This window comes from Plectropomus leopardus, chromosome 20 (genome assembly GCF_008729295.1).
Source record: "Plectropomus leopardus isolate mb chromosome 20, YSFRI_Pleo_2.0, whole genome shotgun sequence".
Taxonomy (NCBI): domain Eukaryota; kingdom Metazoa; phylum Chordata; class Actinopteri; order Perciformes; family Serranidae; genus Plectropomus; species Plectropomus leopardus.
This window is the reverse complement of record NC_056482.1, coordinates 3,170,214-3,196,018: the sequence shown is the minus strand read 5'-3', so window position 1 is coordinate 3,196,018 and position 25,805 is coordinate 3,170,214. Positions and strand designations below refer to the sequence as shown.

At 37.9% G+C, this 25,805-nt stretch overlaps 1 protein-coding gene across 1 annotated transcript in view; it reads right to left on the bottom strand.

Annotated features, from left to right (window-relative positions):
• The window catches only part of dcc (DCC netrin 1 receptor), a 239,664-nt gene that overhangs the window by 196,961 nt on the left and 16,898 nt on the right, over window positions 1-25,805 (bottom strand). The window contains exons 2-4 of the mRNA XM_042509652.1: window positions 21,169-21,456; window positions 9,182-9,332; window positions 8,247-8,383 (exon numbers count right to left, since the gene is read on the bottom strand). Of these exons, the coding sequence (XP_042365586.1) occupies window positions 8,247-8,383; window positions 9,182-9,332; window positions 21,169-21,456 (576 nt within the window). The remainder of the gene's footprint in view (window positions 1-8,246; window positions 8,384-9,181; window positions 9,333-21,168; window positions 21,457-25,805) is intronic.

The following is a 25,805-nucleotide window of genomic DNA, read 5'->3' as shown; positions in this document are numbered from 1 at the left end:
TGGAGCATGAGATGGACAGGCGTTTTGATGCAGCATTAGCAGTAATGTGAGCATCGCACCAGACTATCATGGTGAAGAGGGAGCCGAGCCAGAAGGCAAAGCTTTTGATTTGCAAGTCCTTCTATGTTCTGACCGTCATCTATGGTCATGCTCTAACAACACCCCTGAAACAACATTTTAATGTCCTAATGAGTCTTGATACCCTTCATGACAACACTGCAATGCTCTAACGACACTTTATAACACTATTTTTATTTTAATTTCATTTATCTATTTTATTTATAAAGCCCCTTATCACAAATCACAATTTGCCTCAGAGGCAACGACACTGTAGCCCCTTGATTCCACTAGTAGCATGGCGAGAGCATTACGTTTGCTCTGTCCCCAACGCGGGCTCTATATGTGCTCGATGCTGGGCTCTATATCCCACAGGGAGTGTCTGTGAAGTGGAGCGTCTTGCCAGCTGATACTGTAGACCCTATGAGATTGTGCTTATTTTGAATTTTTTCCTTGTTTTTTTTGGTTTCCCTTGATTTTAGTGATTCTACCATGGCAATTTTTTTGGGCTGCAGCCTGCAGTCCAGCCAGGAACAAAGCAGATCAAAGAATTCTTGCCGTTTTTCAGTCAAAAAACATGCTCATCTTAATAATAGAAGAAAAAGATAGAAGATTTGTGGTTGTGATGTAGATAAAAAAAAAACAAAACATATTGATCTTATTAATTGTTAGACAGATGAATAATTAATAATTTAATCATAAACAAAATAGATATTTAGGAGATTTTAACCATCTTTTTATTAAAAATACAGTGCTGTTGTTAATTATTATCAACTTTCTGTCTATTTCATGTCCAGTGGCTGGACATTAATTCTCCTCCAGGACAGAATAAAGACGCTGGAGGATGGAGGAGCAGATACTGTTTATGTAAGATTTTAGTTGAGTCAAACATGACCCCGAGTCTGTTCAAGGCGTTTTAATTTGAAAATTGATTGGATACAATACTGCTTGACTTCTTGTCTGGTGCAGTCTGCTCTGTGTGGCTTGGCGCGATTGCTGTCCATGTCCAGCAAAAATAAACTCGCCGCATATTTCACACGGAGCAGAGCTGCAAGACGCTCCGAGGCGCTTGGTGGAATAACGAGCATTGACTAGAATGTCCACAGTCGCTCTGGAAGCCATGCCGGGGCTGTAACGTGCCGCTGATGGACACCGTAGAATTTATTTATAATACCCTAACTACACTGTTTAACCCCTGTAACACTGTAATACCCTAATGAAACTGTTTAACCCTTGTTTCAACAATGTTATACCCAAACAACACTGTTTAAGCCTTTTTACTATGCTGCAATGCCCTGCACTTCAGTGCCCAAAGAAACAGTAAAACACATGTAACAAAACAGCAATGCCCTATCAACACTATCTTGCCCTTGTATCAACACTGCAAGGGCCCAACGACACCATATAACCCTAAAGAGACTTTTTACAACACTGTGATACCCTAATGATTAACCCTTATAATGACACTGCAAAGCCCTAACGACACCAAATAACCCTTGTAACATCTCTAAAATATCGTAACGACACTTGATAAACTTTGTAACACCCCTGTAATGCCCTTAAGACACAGCATAACCATTACACTATAACACTGTAATACAACACAGTACAATGCTGATAAAAACACTTAATACCCCAACATGTCCTTAACAATATAATGCTGTAAGAATATTGTATAACCATCATAACATTATAATACCCTAGTAACGTTGGCCTATGTAAATAAATCAGTGTTGTATGGAGTCAACCCTTTGACACTTTGGTTACAGGACAACCTGTAGGACTTTTTCCCCTCTGCATCCAGTGCTACCAGCAGCAGCTAGCACTGACAGCAGCACATTGAGTATGACTGATAGCTGCAGTGCTGGCTATGTTTCTCAGGGCTTTCATTAAGCTGCTAACAGAAAGCGGCTAATGAGCCAGGCTGCACTCATTATTATGGGAAACAACACACACATTCGTTATCCTAATCATCTAATCATGGTCACTGCCCTGTGGAGTCAGAACACACACATCTCCATACATCACCACACTGCGGATATTCATCAGCATCTAACTGCCTCCGAGTGGAAAAACTAAGTGTAATGGGGCATATTAGCACAACATATTTCTTCTTTATTAGTCTAATGTAAATGCGAGGCAGAGACTGGGGAAGAAGTGAGCTCGTCATGTGTCCAGCAACGGCAAACTTTTCCATCAAATTCTTTTTTTTTTTTCTATTTTATCTGCAGGGTTTTTATGGCTTTAATGCTGAAAGATCAAACAGTCTTGAACTCTTTTTGCATGTACTCAGTGGACTTTTGGCCTATGTGCATGCAAAATGAGGAACGCTTTTGAGGATATAAATAGTCGGAATTGATTCCGAAATTCAAAAGTAATGAGCAGAAATACATAAGTATATGTTCTAATAAAATGTGCAATATTTACAGCATATGTAGCGATAAAACAGACATGACAAAAACATCCAGGTTAACCTTTTCAAATCTAAAAAAAACTGGTTTGATTTCTTTAAAAAAAAAAAGGCAATGAGCAATGAAAGAAGACATTAACCCCCGAATGAGCAAGAAATTAGTAAAAAGTAAAAGAAAATAATCCGAAAATGATTTTCTTTTCTTTTTTGCTTTTTTAAACAAAGAAGTTAAAATCATGTCAAACAAGACTTGGAAATGAGTGTAAAAATTTAAATAATTCTGTAACATCATTTGAAATCTGTAATTACGATAGTTATATAGTTTTTTTATATAGTTTATATAGTTTTTCCCTACCTTTTTTTTCTTTTTTCTCTGGACATTTTTCTTTAAAAAAAAAAAAAAAAAAGATTTTCTAAATCTAATAACATTTCTCACCAAATTGCTTATTCCCTTTTCCCACATGTTTTTTGAAGAAATCGCACCAATTTGCTCCGGGTTCAAAGGTTAAAATATTTCTTGCAGCACAAGAAAAGAGATGTTGCTCCAGGTTTCAGAGGGTTAAATGAGGTCTATCGTTGCCAAAGGGAGGTTTAAATCTGTTTAAATCTGGGGTTTTTTTTAAATATTTTGCAAGTTTTGAATTTACAAATGAAAACAGTATTTGTGTTTAAAAAAGAAGCTGAGAGCAGCTGAATAGTGTGTATGACACGAGTTGTACTGAAACTTTGAAGTTTTCCTGTGAGTGTGTGTGTGTCTATGTTTTGTTATCCGATACAAAAGTCCAAAAATATGTGTGCAAGTGTGGCATGTAAGTAAACTGTTCACCTTATCAAATATATTTAATTTGCAGATGAGTCAGGGGGAGATAAAAGGCAGACAGATGGAGGGATGAATACATAAATCCAGAGTGTATTCAGATAGCTGCGGGCTCGTTGTGATAAGAAAAACCTCAGTTTAAATCCTCGTCTGCTTCTGCTCTGAAATGTATTATCGAAGACCATTTCATGTGGAGGAATGACGGAAAAACAGATTAAAATACATGAAGTGTAGAAAACCTATAAAGCACCAGCCCCCATAAGTTTATCATAAGTTATTCTGAAGGGTCATGCTGATCAGCTTTTAATTTGGTTTTTTTTTAATTGGTTCCCTCTTTTTCTCTTTTCTTTCCCTCCTACATTTTTGTCTTTGTTCCTTTGTCCTTCCAGCCATTTCGTCCCTTTCTTTTCTCTATCTGTTGGCACATGGGGATGATTTGCACCACCTACTCTTTACTGGCAGTGGATTTTAGGAAAAAAAAATGGTGTGTTAGAAGCTGCTGGAGGCGGGCCAAGACAGCATACTGACTCTAGATAGAGTCTGAGTTCAATGGGAGGTAAAATATTGAATGTCTAAGGTCTCGAGAATTTGTCCGCCCGGCTCAGCAGGGCCTGAAAATGGGACAAGCTGGGAGGACATGTTGTAAGGGTGGACTTACAGAAAAACACATGCACACATTGTGTTTAATGTAAACTTGCTCATGGGCGCGACGTGATCCTTGTCAACTCATCAGAATAATCTGCTGTCCTTTTTTCTCTTCGTCAAAATGGGTCAACTCTCCAAAGGAAGCAGTTTGTTATCAATCACTCAGCAGATCACCACATCCTGTCTGCCGCTCAGTGTGTTTTACTGGTGTCAAATGTGTTACTCTATGACACACTGATGTTAATTTAATTGCTGAAAACTATGGCAAAAATTATTTATCAACAAAATAAGACTATGTAAAGCTAAAATAGGTCTTTATTTCATTTTTGTTGACGAGATGGGATGAGTGGAAAGTGTCAGCAGCAGACTATCAGACAATTTAAGCATAATACACCAATAATAAAGAATAATATTTTGATGTCAGCGAGCCAGTGCTCTATAACTTACCCATTTTATGTTGAATTGGACAAAGTTGGGCACAACCATCCCTCAACTTGGCCTATAGGAGACCTAGCAAATACTCATGTGATGTTTTATTAATATTCTGAATATCTTTTTGTTCAATTGTTTTTGTTCTTGTTGTTGCTACCCCTTTCCTGTTTTCTAACCCACTGAGGATGATCTTTAATTAAAACCCCAATAAGACTGTGATCATAAAAAAGGACGGTATTGTAGAGAGATGGGTGTAGATTATTCCGCATTTATATCTTATTTAAGTCTTCCCTTTTGAGATTTATTGTAAAATGTTAGATTTGAGAAACAGAATATAAATATACTTTATATATATATATATTTCAAAAGAAATCTATTAATCCCTTTTTAAAAATTCAACAAAGTGAAATGCATCACTTTATTTATTCAGTAAATCCTATTATTTAGTAAGTAAGGAGAGGATCCCAAGGAAAAAGTAAAATTAAAGCACTGACCCTAACCGTTACCCCTGATCCCTCACCCCTTTTAGATATAGAGTCCCATAGGGTACCTATTAAATCAAATTATGGCTTCTAACTAGCCTCACTGTGCCTGGGTTGGAAACTGAATGTGACAGGAAATGAGTAATAAGTTGATCTGCATCTACTTTTAGTAATGTGTGATGGGATTTGTAGCATTTGTTGTATGGTTTTGTTAGTTGGTTAAATGCTTTGTTTTTATGTGTATTTATGTGACACAGTTGATGTGTTGATGTGATCCTCGGGGCAAGATAGATTTCTGAAAAAATTCTGATAATAAAGCATAGTCAAATCAAATCACTCCAGAATCTTTCTTTCTTTTCTTCTTTCTTTCCTCCTTTCTTTCTTACTTTCTGTCTTTCTTTCTCTAATTTCACTTATTTATTTGTTTATTTATCATTATCCAATTTATTTACTTGCTCATGTGCTTATTTATTCATTCATTCATTTATTTTTCATATCCATTTTTTGTACTTTTTATTTATTTATTTATTTATTTTTTATCATATCTTATTTATTTATGTAATATTGTTGTTGACTTATTGTATTTTATGTTTCTGGCTGCTTCTCCACACTAATACTTTTTATACACTCCCTAAGTGTGACTCAGGTTGCAGTATTTGTCATAAACATCTTATTAGTTAAAGAAGCTCCATAAGATCTTGTGATCATACTGTATGAGCGCTAACATGTTTCCCCTGCACTAATTTAACACGACTACAGCGATCGAACATCAGATCCCAGAAGTGACCCCCGGAAGACACAGACCCCTCCTGTTTATTGTAAACACCATGTGATGTTTGCAGGCAGCGACTGTTGAGAGCAGAGTGTAAACAGAATATGAATGTGATGTGAACACAGGGACAGACTCAGAGGGGACGCCGAGACAAAGACATGAAAGGAGATGAGAGGCCCAGCTGGAAGGAGACTGAAAATACCCGAAGGTTAATTTGCAGATTTTCTCCTGAGAGTTGAATAAACAACAGCTGCTTCTGTTTGATTTCAACTCTCCGCTTGCAGAAAAAAAACCCCCAAAAAACAAAACGTCTTCTGATTCATTAAAGGTAAATAAATAGATGCAAACAAATCAGATGTAGTTAAGTCATGATTTAGTGATGTCGAAATCCTATATATCACTCTGGGAGCAACATCTACCAAGTCCCAGAAGCAGATTGTTTCATATTGTGCATAGATCATAAATAACTAGCAAGATAATAAATAGCTCTGTATATAACTTAACAGTCCTTCCTGAAACACGAGACAGTAGAATCGAGTCCATTCATCAATTTAAAAGACCTGAACAGATGTTTACTCAGATTGTCCGCTCAACAAATCCCTTTCTATCTGCTGTAGTCTCATTTTGTCATCGTTAGATTTGCCATTAAATTGGCATTATGAGGACAAATGACCATGCAACTTAGACAACTGAATACACTTAAGAGAAAGTTACTCTCCAAGAAAAGTTTGGAGGTGCCAACGCAGAAGACTTCTGCAAAAGAAATCCTGGGATAGCCAGACCAAAAAGCATGTGCAAATCAATCTAAGGGGTCTTATCAATTGCCTTAGACCAAAATGCTTCTTGAAACAACTGGATGGACCAACAACCAATCTAGAACTCATTGAGTGGTCAATCAAAATAAAATGAATCAACAACAATTTAATCGAAAATCTTTTTTCAGTCAATTTTACGCAAAAATGTCAAACATTTGCTGGTTCCAGCTTTCTGAATGTGAGAATTTGTGGCTTTTCTTTCTCATCTATGATAGTAATTGAAGAGTCTTTTTGTTTTGGAGTGTTGTTTGGACAGAAGAAGCAAACTGAAGATGTCAATACTGCAGAATTTTGAACATTTTATAAACTAAACAGCCCATTCTCATTCCAGACTTATAAAATACTGCCACTTTGACAGGACTTTTGGCGTAAGATTGCAATGCCAAAAGTCAACTTTTGTGTCCTCATGAAATACAGCAGAATAGCGGCAGGCGAAAATGTGTCTGAACCAGAGACTGTATATAAAGATGGACGACGTGCCAGCTCCCCCAAAGTGAGGTTATTCAATCTGGATCGCTCTCTGATGTCTTACTGCAGTTTAGGTCATAAAGCCCGCCCCTCCATGTTAGTGATTGGACACTGGCCAAACTAAAAACTCAAAGTAGTACACGCCAAATAAATTTTTCCAAAAGATGGTTTCTGTCACTGAAGGTAGTTCTCATCACCCTGATGTTTGTTCAAGTGTTTGTTTTTATGATTAGTTTGGTATTAATGAGCAATCAAATTATATAAAAAGGGAGTTTTCCTGCCATGATTGACAGCCAATCCATGCACTCACATTCAATGGGGCTGCTCACAATTGGTCTTACTGGTGTTTTGGCAGGAACTCCCCAACCGAGTCCACAAACCAATTTAAAGGTGGCTACGTCCAAGTCTATGATTTGCAGTGCAAGGGTCCACGAAACATCATCAACACACTATAATAATATCGAGCGTTATAAAACTCTGCCTTACAAGCCTGTAAACTCATCAGTCTACTTAAACTAAACTTCCTGGGTGATATTTCATGTCTCACTGGTATCTGAATCCAGACGACACCACACGTCGTTTTAGAACAGGTCTGTTTTCAGTCATAATGCCTCGTCTAGCTGAGCTAACATGGCTTCCTGCTGAACACACCTGAATACACGAGCAGCATCGCTGTGAATCCAGCAGCAGCTGGGGAGCAGTCAGACAATAAATACAAACATATCATATTTATGAAAACCTCCTGAAGCATGCAGGCGGCTAGGATTTTATATTTCATGACTGCATTTGATTCTGGATGTGATTCTGGATGAGAGTGTCTGCAGACAGGATGGCTTCTGTCAGCGGAGGGATACAGCCTTTTTTTTATAATCCATTTTATTTATTTTTATTGTTTTGTGGATGTCAGGCTGCTAACAGTTTCCCGTCAGGATTCTTTTTTATGTTTTATATCCTCCCTCGGGAGCTTTGAGAAGTGACATCGCTACATTCTTTCATTTTCCTCACAAAACTGATTGCTGAAGGTGTGTGAGTGTTCTTGCACTTCTATTCGTGAGAGGACCAGAGCAAGTTTGGAGAGTGAGGACATTTAGTGAAATTCCTCTTTAAAGGTTAAGATGACTTCAGGGTTGATGTTTTATGATGTCAACCATGTAATTGCAAAGTTCCTGTTTTGAGTCTATCTTGGGACCTCTGTTGCATGACCTTCTCCTCGTCTCTCTCTCCCATCAGTTCCTGATTTTTTTTTTACTGTAACCATCAAAATAAAGGTGAAAATGACCAAATGTGTGTGTGTGCGTGTGTGTGTGTGTGTGTGTGTGTGTGTGTGTGTGTGTGTGTGTTGACTCACCTAGTACACTCAGCTCCGTGTGTGCGGTGATGTTGTGGTTCTTGTTGGAGGCTGTACAGCTGTAACTGCCAGAGTCGTCGTCAGTGACACTCCTGATGATCAGATTACTGCCCACCAGCAGAGAGTACTTCTTATTCCTACAGAGGAAGGAACAGTGAAGCAGTTTTCTTTCAGCATTTTTTACATAAAAATATGTTTGTTTTAAGTTAGCTTCATGTTTACTAGATAAACCATCATGTCAATGTCAACAAATCCAGTTAAAAGACCAAAACCAACAACATGTTTGTCAGTCTCTCAGTACTTTCAGACTCCCCTACTGTGTCTAAGCCCATTGGTTCCTCCTGAAGACGTAAATCTTAAAAAAGACACATACATACTGTAGATTCATGTTTAAAAAAGGCTCAGTAGTTTCCCAGAACAGCTGCTCTCTTTGATTTTTTAGGAAACTTAACTCAAACAAAAAACAAAAAAAAAATCATTTGTTGGGGACTATTTTAAGCAGAGGATTAATCCACATTTGGTTCTCCTATGAGTTTTTTTGGCAACAGGATGCTGTGTATGTGATTGAGTCAAAATAAACTAGTGTGTGGGTTCATGGTATAAAGGTGAGTTATGGGGCCATAATAGAAAGGCTAGGCCCTCGTACATGGGAACGGCCACGTATGAGGGATTTCTGGGAAGTGATAGTCAAACACATAGCCATAGCATCATGTGACCGAGAAAAGCCATCAGTTTCATACTACCTCATGCGAGTGTAAAACCTGTTTTTGTCATAAATGGGAGTTTTTTCAAAATTGAGGCATATTTTACATTCGCAATTTCACGTTGTGTAATTTGAGTTTTATTGAAAACCTGGAGACCTGCGTACTGTTGGTTATCACATGGGTTACACGTATTAGACATTTTGTGTAATAGGAACAGACAGTTGAACAGACCAGCTCTGGATGAGTTCCTCTCCTCTCCTCCACTGGATGCTCGGTGTTGGGTATCCAGAAGCGGAACATTCCAGCACTGCATCAGTTCCCAGCAGAACCGTTGCTCTGGATGGACGCTGGAGGAACTGGAGGTTCCTGCTCACCCCAGGCTCTGAGAGAGAGAGAGACAGAGAGAAGGAAGTTAGACACTAAAACATGGTCCATACCCAAATATTGCCGTCCTATGTATTTGTCGAACAGGCCACCGGAAAACAAAATGAAAAAACTTTCTGTTAATTTGACAGTCAGTTTCCATGTATTTTTCATCTAAGTTAGTCCGGTGAGGATAATTAATGTGGTTGCTGTCCATGGCACTGACAGACCAGCAGGTGCTGAAAACAGAGATGCATCAATCAGCACACTGCAAAAACACGAGAAAACAGCGGTGGTACTAATTGTATGGATAAATACCACAAACACAAGGACAACAACCATTTTACTATTGCATCTGTATGAGGCCAGTCAACCAGTCCTTTAAAAAGAGTTTTCATGAAAGTAGCGCGCAACACAAAGAACAGCTGAGGCTGATGGGAATTCCATTAACGCTGAAGGCATTTGATTATACACAAAAGCATTACACACATTTTGACCACATAATGGTGCTCGATGATAAGTCTATAGTTCATCAGAGTTATTGGGATTTATTCTGTGGGGTCTATGAGTCTCCAACAAATTTAATGGCAATCCATTCAATAGTCAAATGAACAAAATATGTCGTTTGTCCATACCCCTGACAGTGTCACATTTTAGCATTTTCTGAGCAACTGGTTTGATTTCTACAAAAACATGAGGAAAATGATGAGCAAGTTAACGAGAAAAGGCCAAAATATTGGAAAGAAATGAGTAAAAAGGTTACAAGAAAATTAGCAAAAAATTAATAAAGAAAGAAAAAAAAAATGAAAAAGAAAATGACATGAAGAAATTCTAACAAAATGAACACGATCTTACATACATATTTATTAGAATTTATAAATATAGTTTTCTGCACATTTCTCCCTTTTTTTCTTGATAATATGCAATTTTCTTGTCACCTTTTACTTTTTTCTTTTTTTTGCATTTGTTGGGCATGACTTGACAGTTACTCATTGCCTTTTCCTCATATTTTCAAAAGAAATCAAACCAATTTTCTCAAGTCCCAGAGGTCTGAATGCATGTGAGAGGTATCTGAACACAGCTGGTGTCGATCCAGGGACTAAAGAGTTAATGACAGGTTGACATCACTATTCAAAAGTAAAACTGTTTTCTGACTTTACACATCCATGATTAGGTTTGGTTAAGTTTAGGTATTGACCAGTCACGGTTAAAAGAAACCAAAGTTGCATGCTGGTCGGAAAAGGGAAATGAACAGTGGTGTCCAGTGATAACCCTTTAAAACCTGGATCAGCATGCTGCACCGAGACACCTTTTACAATCACTGAAACCTTTGAAAGGTCAGCAAATTGGTTTGATTTCCTTAAAAAATAAGGCACAGAGAGCAATCAGCAATTTGGCATAAAAGGTCACGAAAATTGCTAAAAGAACTGTGAAAGGAAATGAGAAAATGACCACAATATTAGCTTTAAAATAGAGGGAAAGACTCATTAAAAAAATAAAATAACTGGGAAAACTACAATTATAGTTATTACAATATATATATATATATATATATATATATATATTTAAAATTAAATTACAGTAAAAATATACAAATATTAATAATATTTTTTATTTTATTACTATTTCATACAAATACTAATAATATTTCATTTTATTACATTTCAGCACATTTTCCAGTTTTTGTTCTTTTTACTTTTCTTTTTCTGGTGCTAATTTCAGGTAATTTTCTTGAAGATTTATACTAATATCTTGCTAAATTGTTGGTGATTTCTTGTTAAGTTACTCACTTTATTTCAAAGGTTAAAAGTCCATTGTTTTTGTTAACTCATGCCGATGTGGACTCGGCTGCTCCATAACAAGATAACTCTACTTTCTCCGTTGTAACTGATGGGGAACAGTAATAATTGCTATGTCTGTTACATGGCTCTGTCTCTTGAACATAAACATATCTTGTTTTGGGGCGTTTGTGTAAAAGACGGATGCTGTGTAGTTTTCTTCTGGGAGGACAGTCTCCTATAGAGCCACACACAACTAATGCAGAATGTCCAGACCCTCATTACTGCAAGTGTAGAAGAAGCCATGCAGTGAAAACATGAGGAGAAAGCCTCCAGTGTTCTCAGAGGTACATGGTGAATATAATGGCCAAGAAATCAGATGAATGTTAAGTTCAAGCCAGATATGAAAATACTCCTCTGACCATAAACCAGTTGATGTATTTCTGTTGGGATCTGCGCTCTTTTGTCTTTTCCCCCTGTCTCTCCAGTGTTTTCCCCTCCCTTCTTGTCGGGATTAGTCCCCAGTTTTGTTCCCCCTGTCTGTGTGTCTTAGGCTGGGCATGGCTGACCTACATTCTGCTCAAGCTGAGCTCCTCACTCACCTGCAGCTCATCACACACCCAATAGTCATCCACTCTGATTGCAACCTGATATAAACCCGGCTCTCCTCACAAGTCTTCGCATGTTCGTTGTTTTTTGCCTTATATTTTGGAAACCCTCTAAACCTGTTTTTTTTTTCTTTGTGTCTCAACATCTGCAAAACCCATCAACCCTGTCCAGCCTCGTCCAGCATCACATTTTGTCTCTCTGTTAAACCTCTACTCTGCCATTCTTTCCCTACTCAAACTCTTCTGGACTCCCACACTCTGAGGCTAAGATCCTGTTGCTACCCATTGTTTTTTTCTCCATTTGAGCATTAAACTGTGTAAATCACCACCCGCGCCCGTGTCTGCATTTGTGGGTCCTGAGAACTGCTAGATTATAACAGTCTGAATCCCAAAACTACATCAGAATTGACTTCTTAAAAATAGGCTGAGCCTTTTTTTCTTTTTTTTTTTTTTTTAAAGTTGACCTTTATTTAACCAGGACAGGCCCCACTGAGATTAAAAATCTCTTGTTTTATGTCGTCAGATTTTCTATCAGATCTCATCTAGAAAAACTGAGGCCTGAGGACACATTCACACGCACACATATACACACACACACACACATACACACACACACCGTGGGTCAAGTTGTGTTTTGCCCTCAGGTTGGCCTGAGGGCTGGTGGGTTCTTAAAGAACGACAAGACGATTACCTTTAGGAGACAGGAAGTTACATCAACATGCCCCACGGCACTGACACACACACACACGCACACACACCTTCAACCTGAAAAAAGACTGATAATCTCGTATTCATCCTAAATCATAATGAACATTAGTAATTTCACCTCATGTCTCTGCAGCCTGAAATGAATGTAACTGAGCTGAGAGTAATTTAAGAAAATAAAAGCATTAATTTATGTTAAAAAAAACATTGTATGTATTGATAAGTTTTGAAATTAGTTATTCTATATTGCTTAACATTGTTTCATTTCTATGATTTATTTTATTTATTTAAGTTTCTGTATTTCATATTGTGCTTTATTCTTTTTAAATATGCATGATTTGTAATTTATTTTGTAATTCACAGTGAGGATCATTTGCATCATCTGTTTATATTTAAGGGTTTACATTTTTTTTGTATTTTTAGTAATCGATGTATTTTATAAATTATGTTATAATAAATTTTAAAATGCAACAACTACTAAATTCCAGCTATCAAAATTAAATGGATTTCATGAGACCATAATGTATTCAGTGAGTGCTTCCTGCAGTGGAGACAGATCTGTCTGATTCACATTCAGCATCACACACTAACACGCACACGCATGCATGCCACGCACCCACACACACACACACACACACACACACACACACACACACACACACAATAAATAAGATGTAAAGCTGTTCGACCTCTGGATTCAGGGACAAAAAAACAAAAGAAACAGTAACAGGAAACAAGATAATCAGCAGAAATGTGAACAGTGAACACAGTGCAACAAAAAAGAAGAAGCTGGAGAAGCGTCCACACAGCAGATTTTTTTTTTTTTTGCGGTTGGTCACAGAGAAGAGTAAAGAGCGAGGGATCACAGAGATAATCACTGAACGACAGCGTGACTCCTTTAATGTTTTCACGGACACGCCACCAAAAGAGGCTGTCAGCAAATCAGATGACACACGAGACGCCGCCTGCATCACAATGAAGAGGAGGAGCCGGGACACACTCTCTGATACCAACACACACACACACACACACACAATATACACACCGATGCAGAAAATGGCACAAAATACCTGCATTCATTTGTGTCATAATTTCATTCACTTTTTGTGTGATTGTAGCACTTTGCACCTCTAAAAAGTTGAAAAAAAAAGGTCATTATTCCCTCGTATGTATCTTATCTTTCCTGTCTTCAGGGTAAATTTACCATTTTTAAAGTTTTTTTTGTAAGCTCCTCAATACGGCTATAATAACCTATAGCTATAGTTAATGCTGTAGTCCATGTTATGGCCAATATAGTTTGAGTTATTTCGCTTTATAAGAAATTATGTTTGTTGGGGTTTTTTTTGGTCAGTTTGGTCCGGTGAATAGCTCTAAATATCTGCTGCTTTTGCAGTGCTTTTGGCATAAGATCACAACATGAAAAGCCACCTTTGGCGTCAACATGATACACACTACTGGATGTCCGCTGAGAACGCTGCTGGACAGAACCGTTCATGGTGCTATTATGCGCCAGTGCACAGCCAGACAATACTTGCCCACGGCAGCATGATAGTTGTTGAGAATATAGCCGGACGGAACCTGTTGTGTCTGCATAAATACACAACATCAGGTTGAAATGCTGCTGGTAGCCTAATATAGAGAGCACAAAGGTCCCTATAGGGCAAGAGGAGGGCTGAATGATGGATCCGACTTTCATGCAGGAGTCCGGTGTTCGCCCACCGGTCTGAATGTGATGTTTTTTTTTCTCCTTTTTTACCATGTGCCCCTTCTTGCATAATCTTAACCATCCTTGCCAGCATGGCATTTGTTTACGTCCCAGCATTGGATGCAATGTGCTTTTGTTGGCTAAACAATACCACGTGCAGCATAATGTTACCGTGTGCTTGTGTTGACGTCACGGAAGCGGCATCCCGCAACGTTAATTAGCGGACGCAGGAGGATACCTTCTACCAACAACTGCTATTCTCTTTACACCAGCCTGAACAAAGCCTCATAACACTGTCCAAAATGCTGCTGCTCGACTCAAAACCATAAATGGTCAGGCCCCACAATACATAAGTGATCTCTAATTTCCCTATACTATAAGCCGAGCTCTTAGATCCATCTCTCTTTTCTAAGTGTTCCTCGGACGCATTTCAAGGCCATAAAGATTGCCCCTTCCAGTTGGCAGCCCCCAAGCTTTGGAATAGTCTCCCAGCTAGTTTGAGGTCACTGATACTGTGGGGATTTTTAAAAAGCCTTCCTGTTCAGACAGGCATTTGTGTACCATGTGGTGTTTGAATCCTGTATTTTGCTCTCACTTTATATTTTATCTGGGTTTTATTTTGTGAGGCTGTGAGACTCCTCAACGCATCCTCCATACTCTAAACAGCAGTTTTGTTTTCCTGTGTTACATAAGGAGAATCCAACTTAGATAGGATGTACTATCCTGTGTTTTATAGCAAATTTAGCAAGATAGCAAGTCCTATAACCTTGTTACTGGGAACATTCAGATAAAGTGACTTATAAGACTGTTGTTTTTTCCATGAACAGCGTTTCCTTGCTGAACTGAAGTAGAATGATTGTGACAGTTTTTATAAAAATTTGGATTGACATTTTTCTTCATCTCTTGCATGAGAATGAAAAAGGGCACTATGGATATTAGAAACCATCTTAGCAACCAACTAGAATTACAGCTGTAATGCTGTAACAGTCAATTTGTGCTTGCAGTTTACATAAATGAATGCTTCACACACACCTTCACCCAGGCAGCACAGAAGATCTGGACAATCAATACAGTTCAAGATGGACACTCAAGATTAGTGTCACCAGTTCAAATTTCTAATTTGTTCCTTCCTGACTCCAAATGGATGTTTATGCCAAATCTAAAGCAACTCCCTCAAGCTGTTCTTGAGATGTGCTCACAAGAATGGGATGGACAGAGGAACGAAAACAACACAAAAGCATAAGGCCTGTTTCAGCACATTACGGAAGCCCTAAGCGGACGTGGTTTTTTTTTTTTTTTTTTTTTACAAGCCGTTTTCTCGATATAACGAGATATTATCTCGTTTATCTCGAGAAAACAGTTTGTTTTCCTGAGATATTATCTCGTTATCTCGAGAAAACAAACTTTGTTTTCCCGAGATATTAAGTCGTTATCTCGAGAAAACGAGATAACGACTGTTTTTTTTTAAACTTTATTGAATGAACGTCAGAAGAAGAAGTGGCGGGTGGATGATGTGACAGCAGGTGCCGTGCGGTGTTCAGCGCGGACAAATGCGTGCAGGTTCTCGCCCCTGCACGTACCAAAAAGCACCGGAGCAACAGTATAATAATCTAGTTATGATTACTGATGAATTTGGGTGATGTGTTCCTGTAATAATCATCTTACCTTGCGCATTGGTCCGCGCTGAACACCGCACGACACCTGCTGTCACATCATCCACCCGCCACTTCTTCTTCTGACGTTCATTCAATAAAGTTAAAAAAAAAAAAAAAAAAAACAAAGTTCGTTTTCTCGAGATAACGACTTAATATCTCGGGAAAACAAAGTTCGTTTTCCTCGAGATAACGAGATAATATCTCAGGAAAACAAACCTCCGTTTTCTCGATAATATACTCGTTATATCGAGAAAACGGCTTGTAAAAAAAAAAAAAAAAAAAAAACACGTCCGCTTAGGGCTTCCGTAGCACATATATGAGCATGTCAACATTGTTTTCAGATGGACTTAAAAGTATGGTGAAACCTGTAACAACGTAACTTGTTGATTTTACACTTTGCCTTTGAACTGAGTATAGAAACAACAAATAACATGTTAATGCTGGTTGGTGGATTTTGTTCATTTTGGACATTAGTTTTATATTTAGAGTACAGACATGAAAGCTGTTAAAGGGCTTGAGTGTATGAAGGGGCTGCAGAGTATAAGTTGTCTGCACACGGTTCTCAAGATGTAGGTGGCTGAGCCGATGGCTGACAGCTAACAGTGCTAATAATTATGTGCCCACTAAAAAACAGAAACAATGCTGACAGAGCTAATGTTTTAGGCACAATACTTCTGCGATGACGTCTTAATATCAGCAGTAATCACCAAATGAGTACAGTTCAAAGCAGCACTGAGCTAGCACACGGGACACACACATGCACTAATATGCTAGTGTGGCTGGACCAGCTCACCACAACAAACCCAGAGAAGCTCACACACAGAGGGAAGTGTTACTTCATTCGCTGCTCAGGAAGCCACCATTCTTTACATAGTGGTTTGCTGCTATATTATATATATATATATATATATATATATATATATATATATATTAACACCTGGAACAACAGTTTTCTTGTGCTGCATTCAGACATCTTTCACTAGCATTTAATACCTCTGAAACCTGAGAAAATTGGTCTTTTCTTTCAAAAACACAAAAAAATAATTTGCATATTGATAAAAAAAAAAACGCAAACTGCAGTAAAAGGTTACAAGGAAACAATCTGAGACATTCATTTTTTTAAGCATTTTCTTGAGCTTGTTTTATTTAATTGTTTTTTTATGCATACATGCATGCATGCTTATTTTCAGGTAATTTTATTAAAATATTTTTTTCCAATTTTTGGGCTATTTCTTGTAAAGTTGCTCATCACCCTCACACTTTTTTTTTCTTTTTTTTCGGTTTTTCTTTGGTTGTTTTCTTCGGTTCAAACGACTCAAAATGTCACAAATAAAACCCTGAAGGCGCACTCTGTACATTTAGTTTTCAAAGACATTTTCAGCAGTTGTTCATCTTTTCTACTGATGATTCAACCAGTATGGAATTTTATGGCCATCTAAACCTTGAAGCACTCCAACAGGCAGAAATGAGCCAATAAAAAAACTCTTCAGTAAACCTTGTATGAAACTGGCCCACACAGTCTATACACAAAACGTGGTTACATTTCTCTCCACCTGACAGCTGATCCATACACTTGCTGTTACTCTACGAGTAAACTGGAGCTTTATGTCTCATCTCTTTACTCACTAATCTGACTGGTTCATCCAGACTAACTCCAACTCTAACTACAGCAACCAGAAAGTAGGACAGTGATGCATTATCTGGAGATGGCACACGGGAATCAGATGGTGCCATTTGATAATTTCTGACCTTTGACCCCTGAGCCCCTCTGATGGTTCCATCTGATGAAAACTTTACAAAGTCACAGTTAATAAAATATTTATAGAGTCGGAATCATTAAAAGTTAATCCATCTGATCCATTAAAACTTCATACAGATCAAAGTCAAAGAGGCAAAGCTGGAAACACAGGACACTCTCTGACTTATACATTTAAGATGTTTGAAAGATCCTCTGAAGACTGAAAAAGAAGCTAAACTACAATTTTAAAGTTCTCTATTCTTCTCCTGTTCTTACCCTGAGCCAGACAGATGTCAATTATAAAGATACGTCCAACAAATCTATAGCCTTGCTCAAGGGCAGAGAATTAAAGTAGTGGTGGGACATGTCCTGACCAATATCCAGCAACTACTGAATTGTGCCTAGCAATATACCTACATTTTACATAAACAGTGACCTCAAGTTATGGTTATTGCTCGATTAGGCCATTTGATGTTGAACAGTGACAACATGGCTAGCTTTTGAGCATTGTACATTTTGTATGGACTGTATGATTTACTTGGTAACTTTCATTTTTTGCTTTCTTCCCTTCTTTTTTTCTTATTTCCCCCCCCTCTTTTTCCACAAATTTATGCCGTTCAACTTCTTGTTTAAAGCCCAGCATGGGGACTATGGAGCATACGCAGAACATCTAGGCCAGTTTTGGTCCGGTTGAGGCGTGTACATGAAAGAGTATATCGACCCCTAACTGCGTTATCTAGGTCTGTTAGTCTGGCTTTGAGAAATTTGACTTACTAACAATTTTTAGAAGAATTTGGCAGTGTCACAGCGTTGCCCCATGCCTTTTGATTAATAGGTTACACACAGCTTTAACACAAAGGTGAGCCACACTTTTGCGTTGTACTATGCCAACATCATTGTTGCATCACTTTGCCAGTTTTAAGTATCATTGATAGCCACTAGCAAAGCATTAGCTTTAGCTTCAACATAAGCAGGAGAGTCAACATGGTAATCTAGTGTTAGCTAACAGTTCCTCTCAGCATGCTCTGCTATGCATGTCAACAGTTACCAAATCATCATTATAAGAGTAAACCATCAAGAAAACACACAGATTAACTCTCAAAGTCCTTAATGAACGATTCAGTGTTACCAGCTGTTGTGTGGTTTCATCCCTGTGGTGTCACCTGCATGCAAAGGTTCCTGGTCCTGCTGCCTAAGCAGAGGTGGGAGAGTCCAAAGGCTTTTGTTGGGCAGGGGAACCCAGAATGTACCAAATGTAAGCAACACAAAGGGGTGCTTTTTGTTGGGATGATGGGAACGCTCTTTTAAGGGCCCTCAGTCGTGATATTCTGTGTCAGGATAGATGTGATGCGCTGATGTGCGCAGAAATGTTTTTGTATGTAAAGACTACATATATTGGTTGATCAATTTCAATTAACTGTGGCTTGTCCTGTATGAAAACCCAAATGATTTTTTGTTTCTTTTTTTTTTCTTTTGACATAAGTTTACTCTTCATAGTTTGAACAGTTTTGTTTTTCTTCTGTTTTTTTGTATGTACATATTTTCATCATTTTTTCCAACAATTCACATTGCACATTGCTGGTGACAATACATTTCCATCACATAGCTTTTATTTTGAAGTGCCACATCTGTTATATTCTTGCAATATGTTTTATTTCTTTGTGTTTGAAGCTGACATGTTTTAATACATTTTGTGAAAAAACAATGTGATATGTGCTAATTTATAATGTGTGGACCTTAAAAATGAGAAGGAGGAATCTGAAGCCCATGAACAAACCTGTTGGGAACTACTGTACTGAGTAATAAAGCAATAGAGCAGTAGTATATTGTTATTTTTATTCTGTCTAAATTATTGCATTAGGTATTTATTCTGTTTTTGGGGGGGAACACATGCTGCATGTGAGTTTGTTTTGCTTTCTACATAAGATGTTTTTCTGTCACAACAGACAATTACGTTTTCTGATTATTATTTTTTTTTATTCTGATTCCAACTGCTACAACCATGGGAATTATCATACACGCTAACAGAAATTAGCATTGTGATTGCAATATTATCTTGACTAATGATCAGTTTTATGTGCTTAAAATAAAATGAATGGCCTATCTTCCTTAGTGGATGCATTTAATATATACTGCATTATTTAATATTTTTTACTGTGACTTATTTTATATTCATTGTATTTTGACTTTTACAGTATTTAATTGCCAGGTGAGTTTTTAGGTAATCAATAAGACTTGTTTGTCCCATTGAGCTTTTCTCCTAAACTTTGCCTTTCAGCTGTCCCAAGCCTGAAGTATTGGCAGCTGTGTGTGAGCGGAGTTTGTAATGCAAAGTACATGTGATTATCCTTGTGAAGGTCGGTGCTTCGGCTCCAGGGAGCCCCTGCTGGGATGGAGCTCAGGAACACTTCATGAGCTCGAGTCAAAGTAGTGTTTAACCAGAGAGAGGGAGCTAACCTGAGCTGTTATCTGAGTGATGAAGTGGACAGGGTATGGACTCGTATAATTGGACGGCGTGGAGTGTATGAAACATCGGCGGCTGACAGACTCCCTGCAGACTGATGAGAAGCCGCTTCCTCTCAGACACATTATTAAAATCACATCTTACACTCCGTATATTCATTACATCACATTTCATTTAAAATGAGACATCTAGCACTGGGAGGAAATGAACAAAAATTACTACCTGACAAAATGATGACTGCAGGAAAAGTAGAAGCCGCCATTAAGTAAAAGTGCTGCTGCAGTACTTCACCGTAACAAGACTGGCAATCTAAATCAGCTTTTGGAGGTTGATAACACAAATAATATTTCAAAATTCTCAAGAAATGACTCGAAAACTACATCGACACCACTATATGAGACTAAAACTCTCCACTGAAACCAGATAAATTAAACAATTTTACGCTCCGTAGCTCCTGAGGATAGCCAGACTCTTAATTAATTGATTGGACGTGTGAGGTGGTCAAGTGAGTATTTAGATCTTTTACATGACGTAAGATTAGCCTCACCTTTGTCACACAGTAAAAATACTCTGATAAAAGTTAAAGTCCTGCACTGAAAAAATTACTACCCAGCCAATATTTGTGTGTGTGGGGCCCATGTGGGTGTTATTATTATTTCTGTTTATTTGATGTGGACATCACAATACAAGATGTGTTGTGTGAGTGTTTTAGCACATGTGCTAATTCGCAACAATTGTCCACAGGAGGCTAAAAACTGGTCCCTATATAGGACTGACTACAGGTTCCACAATGGCCCCATTCCAATTACCTACATTGGTGGGTTACTCGGAAGCCCCAAGATGCCCATTTTGAGCAAATACCCACTTGGTACCCAAGGGGCTCTAGCATAATCCATGTTGGTCTCTTTTAGGTAAACCTAGCCATGTGGACAATTGGCAGGGAACGCGTGGACAATCCTGTAAATATATATATATATATATATATATATATATATATATATAATTGGGGAAATGTTGGCTGGGATTAAGTAAAAGTAAAATCAGTTAATGGGGAAATACTTTTGAAGTATTAAACGTAAAAGTACTGAATGTAAAAAATGTCCCCTGCACCTTAAATTTGCACTCAAGTTATTAACATTCCACCGCTGGCCTAAAGGATCAGTAAATCAAGCTGCCATGTGTTACACTGTTGGATCAGTTACCTGGGAGCACTCGAAGCTCTGCGTCCGTCCCCGTCCTGGTGCTGCCAGGGTTGTCGGCCAGACAGCGGTATGTGGCTGAATCTGGTGGCTGGACACGGCTGACCTGTAACGAGCCAGATGGTAGCACTGCTAGGCGAGAGTCGGTGTCATAGGTCAATGGCAGGTCCTCCCGGTTCTTCTGCCAGCGGATGACTGGCGTTGGGTCGCCTGAGACCTCACAACGCAGCAGGGCGGTGTCACCGAGGTACGAAGAGACAGACTCAGTGGGGACAACCACCTTAAGCGGACCTGGAGGAAGGACAGAAGTAATATTAGTAATATGAGTAATATTTGGTAGTTTTACTTTAATGTTTAATGTGATGGACAGAATCACATTTAACTTTACCTTTGACTACCAAATTCTAATCAGTTCATCCTTGACTTGAAGTGGACATTTGTGCAAAATTTGAGGAAATTTACTCAAGGTCATTCCGTCATATAAATTTCAAGAGAATGCAATGGAAGGGGTCACTGTTACCTTGACCTTTGACTCCTAAATTCTAATCACCTCACTGTTGAATCAAAGTGGACGTTTGTGTCAAATCTGAGGAAATACCCTAAGGGTGTTCTTGAGATATTGTGTTCAAGAGAATGCAACAGACGGGGTTACAATTACCTTGACCTTTGACTAACAAAGTTCCAGTGTGTTCATACTTGACTCAAAGGGGATGTTTGTGCCAAATTTGAAGAAATTATCTCAGGGTGTTCTTAGGATATTGTTTTTCACAAGAATGTGACAGACAGGATCATTATAAATTGACCACCAAATTCTAATCAGTTCATCCTTGACTTGAATTGGACATTTCTGCCAAATTTGAGGAAATTCCCTCAAGGTTGACATATTATTTCAAGAGAATGCAATGGACGCAGTCACAGTTACCTTGACCTTTAACTCCTAAATTCTAAACAGTTTACTGTTGACTCAAAGTGGACGTTTGTGCCTAATTTGAGTTCAGTGTCCTCAAGGCATTCTTAAGGTATCACATTTAAAAGAATAAGATGGATGGACACACAGACAAAAGATAATCCCTCCAGTATTGGCTGTTGCCATTGTAATTCACTCAGTGTAAATATACATATTTTATGGATTGTTTCTTAGACTTCTTGTCTAACGCTTCCTGTTCTCTGTGCTGAGTCATTTTTCATTTTCACTGTGTTGGCTGTAACAGGGGAAAACAAAGGGAAAGTGTACAAAATAAACACGAAGCAGATGCTCAGTGGATCCACAGCAAGAACAGGAAGTTCAATCGTACAAGTAGTGCAGACCAAGCAATCTGATTGGTCCACAAGACATTTGGAATGTGCTCAAATATGCATGCAGCACACCTCCTCATCACTGAAAATGTTACTCTGTCATGAGTCATGAGTTGGTTATACCAACTCAGTTTGTTGACTGTTTCCAGCAACAATTTTCTCAGACAAAACAGATCTGAATACTATCGAGGTGGTAAAAAACACAAGTTTTGTTTTGTCTGTGTTCAGAACAAGCTGCAATTCACATAGTTGTTTTTGTACTCTGTCAAATGCACGCTGAAGATACTCGAACGCTTTTTGCAGGAGTAGGTGTAAAACAATAAATGACAATATCGTCAGCATAGAAATGGAAAGATGAGTTTGGAATACTCTTGCGGAGACAGTTTTTATACAATATAAAGTAAATAATAATTGGCCAAGGACTGAATCTTGTGGAACCCCTTTAAAGACCTACAGCACTCCTGAGGTAACACCCTCAAGCTGAATTGCCTGGGTTTTGTCAGTCAGGTAGTTGGCAAACCACCCAACTGCATTTGTGGAAAAAACAGTAAGCTTTAAGCTGTCCAAGTAAAGCGTTGTGGTCCACAGTATCAAGGAACTTAGACATATCAATAAAAAGAGAAAGACAACACTGTTTTTTGTCAAAAGCCTCGAGTTATGTCATTTAACACATTCACTGCAGCAGTAATCGTACTATGTTGATTATGGAAACCAGACTGCAATATCAACAGTACAGAATTGGTTGCAAGGTATTCTTTTACTTGGCTACAGACCAAAGATTCAAGCACCTTTGCCAGGATAGAGAGTTTAGAGATTGGTCTGTAACAAAGTAACAAAGGCAGTTTTCCAGTCCTTGAGGATAGTATTTGTTGACAAAGTGAGATTAAAATTGTTACGCAGAGGGTTCCGCTGCCAATTTTAAAAACAGAGGCTCTAAATTATCCGTGCCAGTGGGTATTTTATGATTCAGTTCTTTGAGATCCCTGATGACCTCTGTATTGGAGAAGGGGGAGAAATTAAAAACCTGATCAATGCCAGCAACACTGTTGAAGATTTGGGAAACTCTAGGGGTATTTACAGAGTTAAACAAAAAAAACAGACGAAATAATAAGATAATTGAAATGGTTTAACATTTCAGTCTTGTCAGTTACCCTGAGACCGTCTATAAGAATACTAGGTGGAAAGTTAATGGAGTTACAGCAAGCAAACAACAAATTAATGGTCTTCCAAAATTTCTTTGGATGTTTAGACTTTCTGAAGTCATAGACAGATTTTTGATTTTCTGAGGAGAGAGGTAAATTTATTCCTCAGTTGTGTGAAATGAAGTAAGTCAGCTTCCATGCATGACTTGTGTGCCCATGCTGAATCATGTTCATGCAGCTGACCAAATGAAAATTAACAGACAACTCCCGAGCCCGGCGTAGTCGCCGGAGACTACAATGTGTTGCACTTTATGTAAAGTGTCCTAACTGCGACCGTAGGTCGGATCGTCTTACTTTCTTCGGCGGTGTTTAGCTCCCGGCTGTGCCTTTCACGGAGATCTCGCCGATGCATCGTAGCTCTTTTAGAAGCCTCTCTTTTCTGCACTAGAAATCGGGTGTTTTTTACGGGACGTTGTTCAATAAATCCGTGATGATAGATCCGATATTGAGTGTCTTCCGTCCATATTTTAATCATATTTCTGTGATAAAAGTATATTAGCATCGATGCTACACGCCATATTGGTTTCCCATAGTTCCTTTGGAGCGGTCAGAGGTTTGTTTTGGTCTTGTCGTCCAATTGGAAGACTGACCAACTCTTTGTATCCGCTTTCACTGCCTCACATCATCTGAAGCAAACTGCACTGTGATTGGCCTAATCCTGCTGTATCTATCGCTCTGTGTTATTGGCAGCGCCTCCTGCATCAGAATAAATGCTGGTAGCCCCAAAATAATAATAATAATAATAATAATAATAATAATTATTATTATTATTATTATTAATTATTATTATTATTATTATTATTATTATTATTATTATTATTATATATATATTATTATATATTATAATAATAACAACAACAACAATAATAATAATAATAATATAATAATAATAATAATAATAATTTATTATTATTATTATTATCATTATTATTATTATTATTATTATTATTATTATTATTATTATTGTTGCTGTTATTGTTGTTGTTGTTGTTGTTGTTGTTGTTGTTATTATGAGACAAGGGTAAATCAGGAGACAGTGTAAAAAGCAGCAGGGCCTCATATGGATGTTAACCCTGTGTTGACTAAAGGCAGAGCAGGCAGGAGAATCAGGGCCCTCTCTGAGGGGTCAGGAGTGTGATGTGGCCCTCTGCAGCATCACAGAGAGGAGCTGCTTTGCAGAATGGCACACATAATGGGATACACAAACAACTGCAAAACAAAAAATGATGGGACTTTTTTTGGAAAAGTTTTTCCATTTTTTTAAACTATAATAGTTTTAATGTTTATTTTTTTCACTTTCTGATTCCCAACACTTAGGAGAGAAAGGTTTTCTACAGCAAAAAAGCTTGTACATAATACTTTTGGGTGATTTATCACTCAAGATCTGTACAATGTGACATCACTGCAGCCTAAATATTTTGTTAGCCCAGGTTGTCCCAAAAAATATGTAAATAACTTCATTGTGCCTTGAGAGGTTTTAAGTGCATTATTACACAAAAAGTCCAGAGGAACCAAAACTAGGTAAAAACGGCTTAGGGGTTAACACAAAGATTCAGTATAAACCACCATTTTCTGAACAGACACATTATAAACACTGAAAACAAAGTGACATTTCCATTTTGGAAAATAAAACAGCAAACTTTACTGCAAACTAAAAACCACTAATTCTAGCACAAGGCATGATGGGAAATATAGGCTAAGTGATTGGAACTGCCATGAAAATGTTATTTTTGAAAGGCTTCTACACCATCAAGAAGCAGAATGAAGCAGAATATTTCGTTAGATAACAACATGTTGTGAATTTGGGTAATAATCTTTCTGTTTTCCATTAATTTTGACTTTTGGACTTTACCTTGCTCTTGAGTTATTGGAAATGTTTGGCATCCTTCATCAGCTGTGCAGTGACACACAGCTACTAGCTTAAAAATACAGGTAAAGTTTTGCATATGTAGTAGTTAAATCTGTACATAGAAAAATGATATATTAGTTGTAACAAGACTGAGCAAGCTGAGCATTTCTGTGTTTATATCTGGTGCATTTATTTAGTTTGGGAAACCCCACGATCTAGAAAATGTGCCTGCAGGTCTAGGTTTCATTAAATATAGGATTCTACTGATGTAACTGATTGTTTTCCAGTTATAA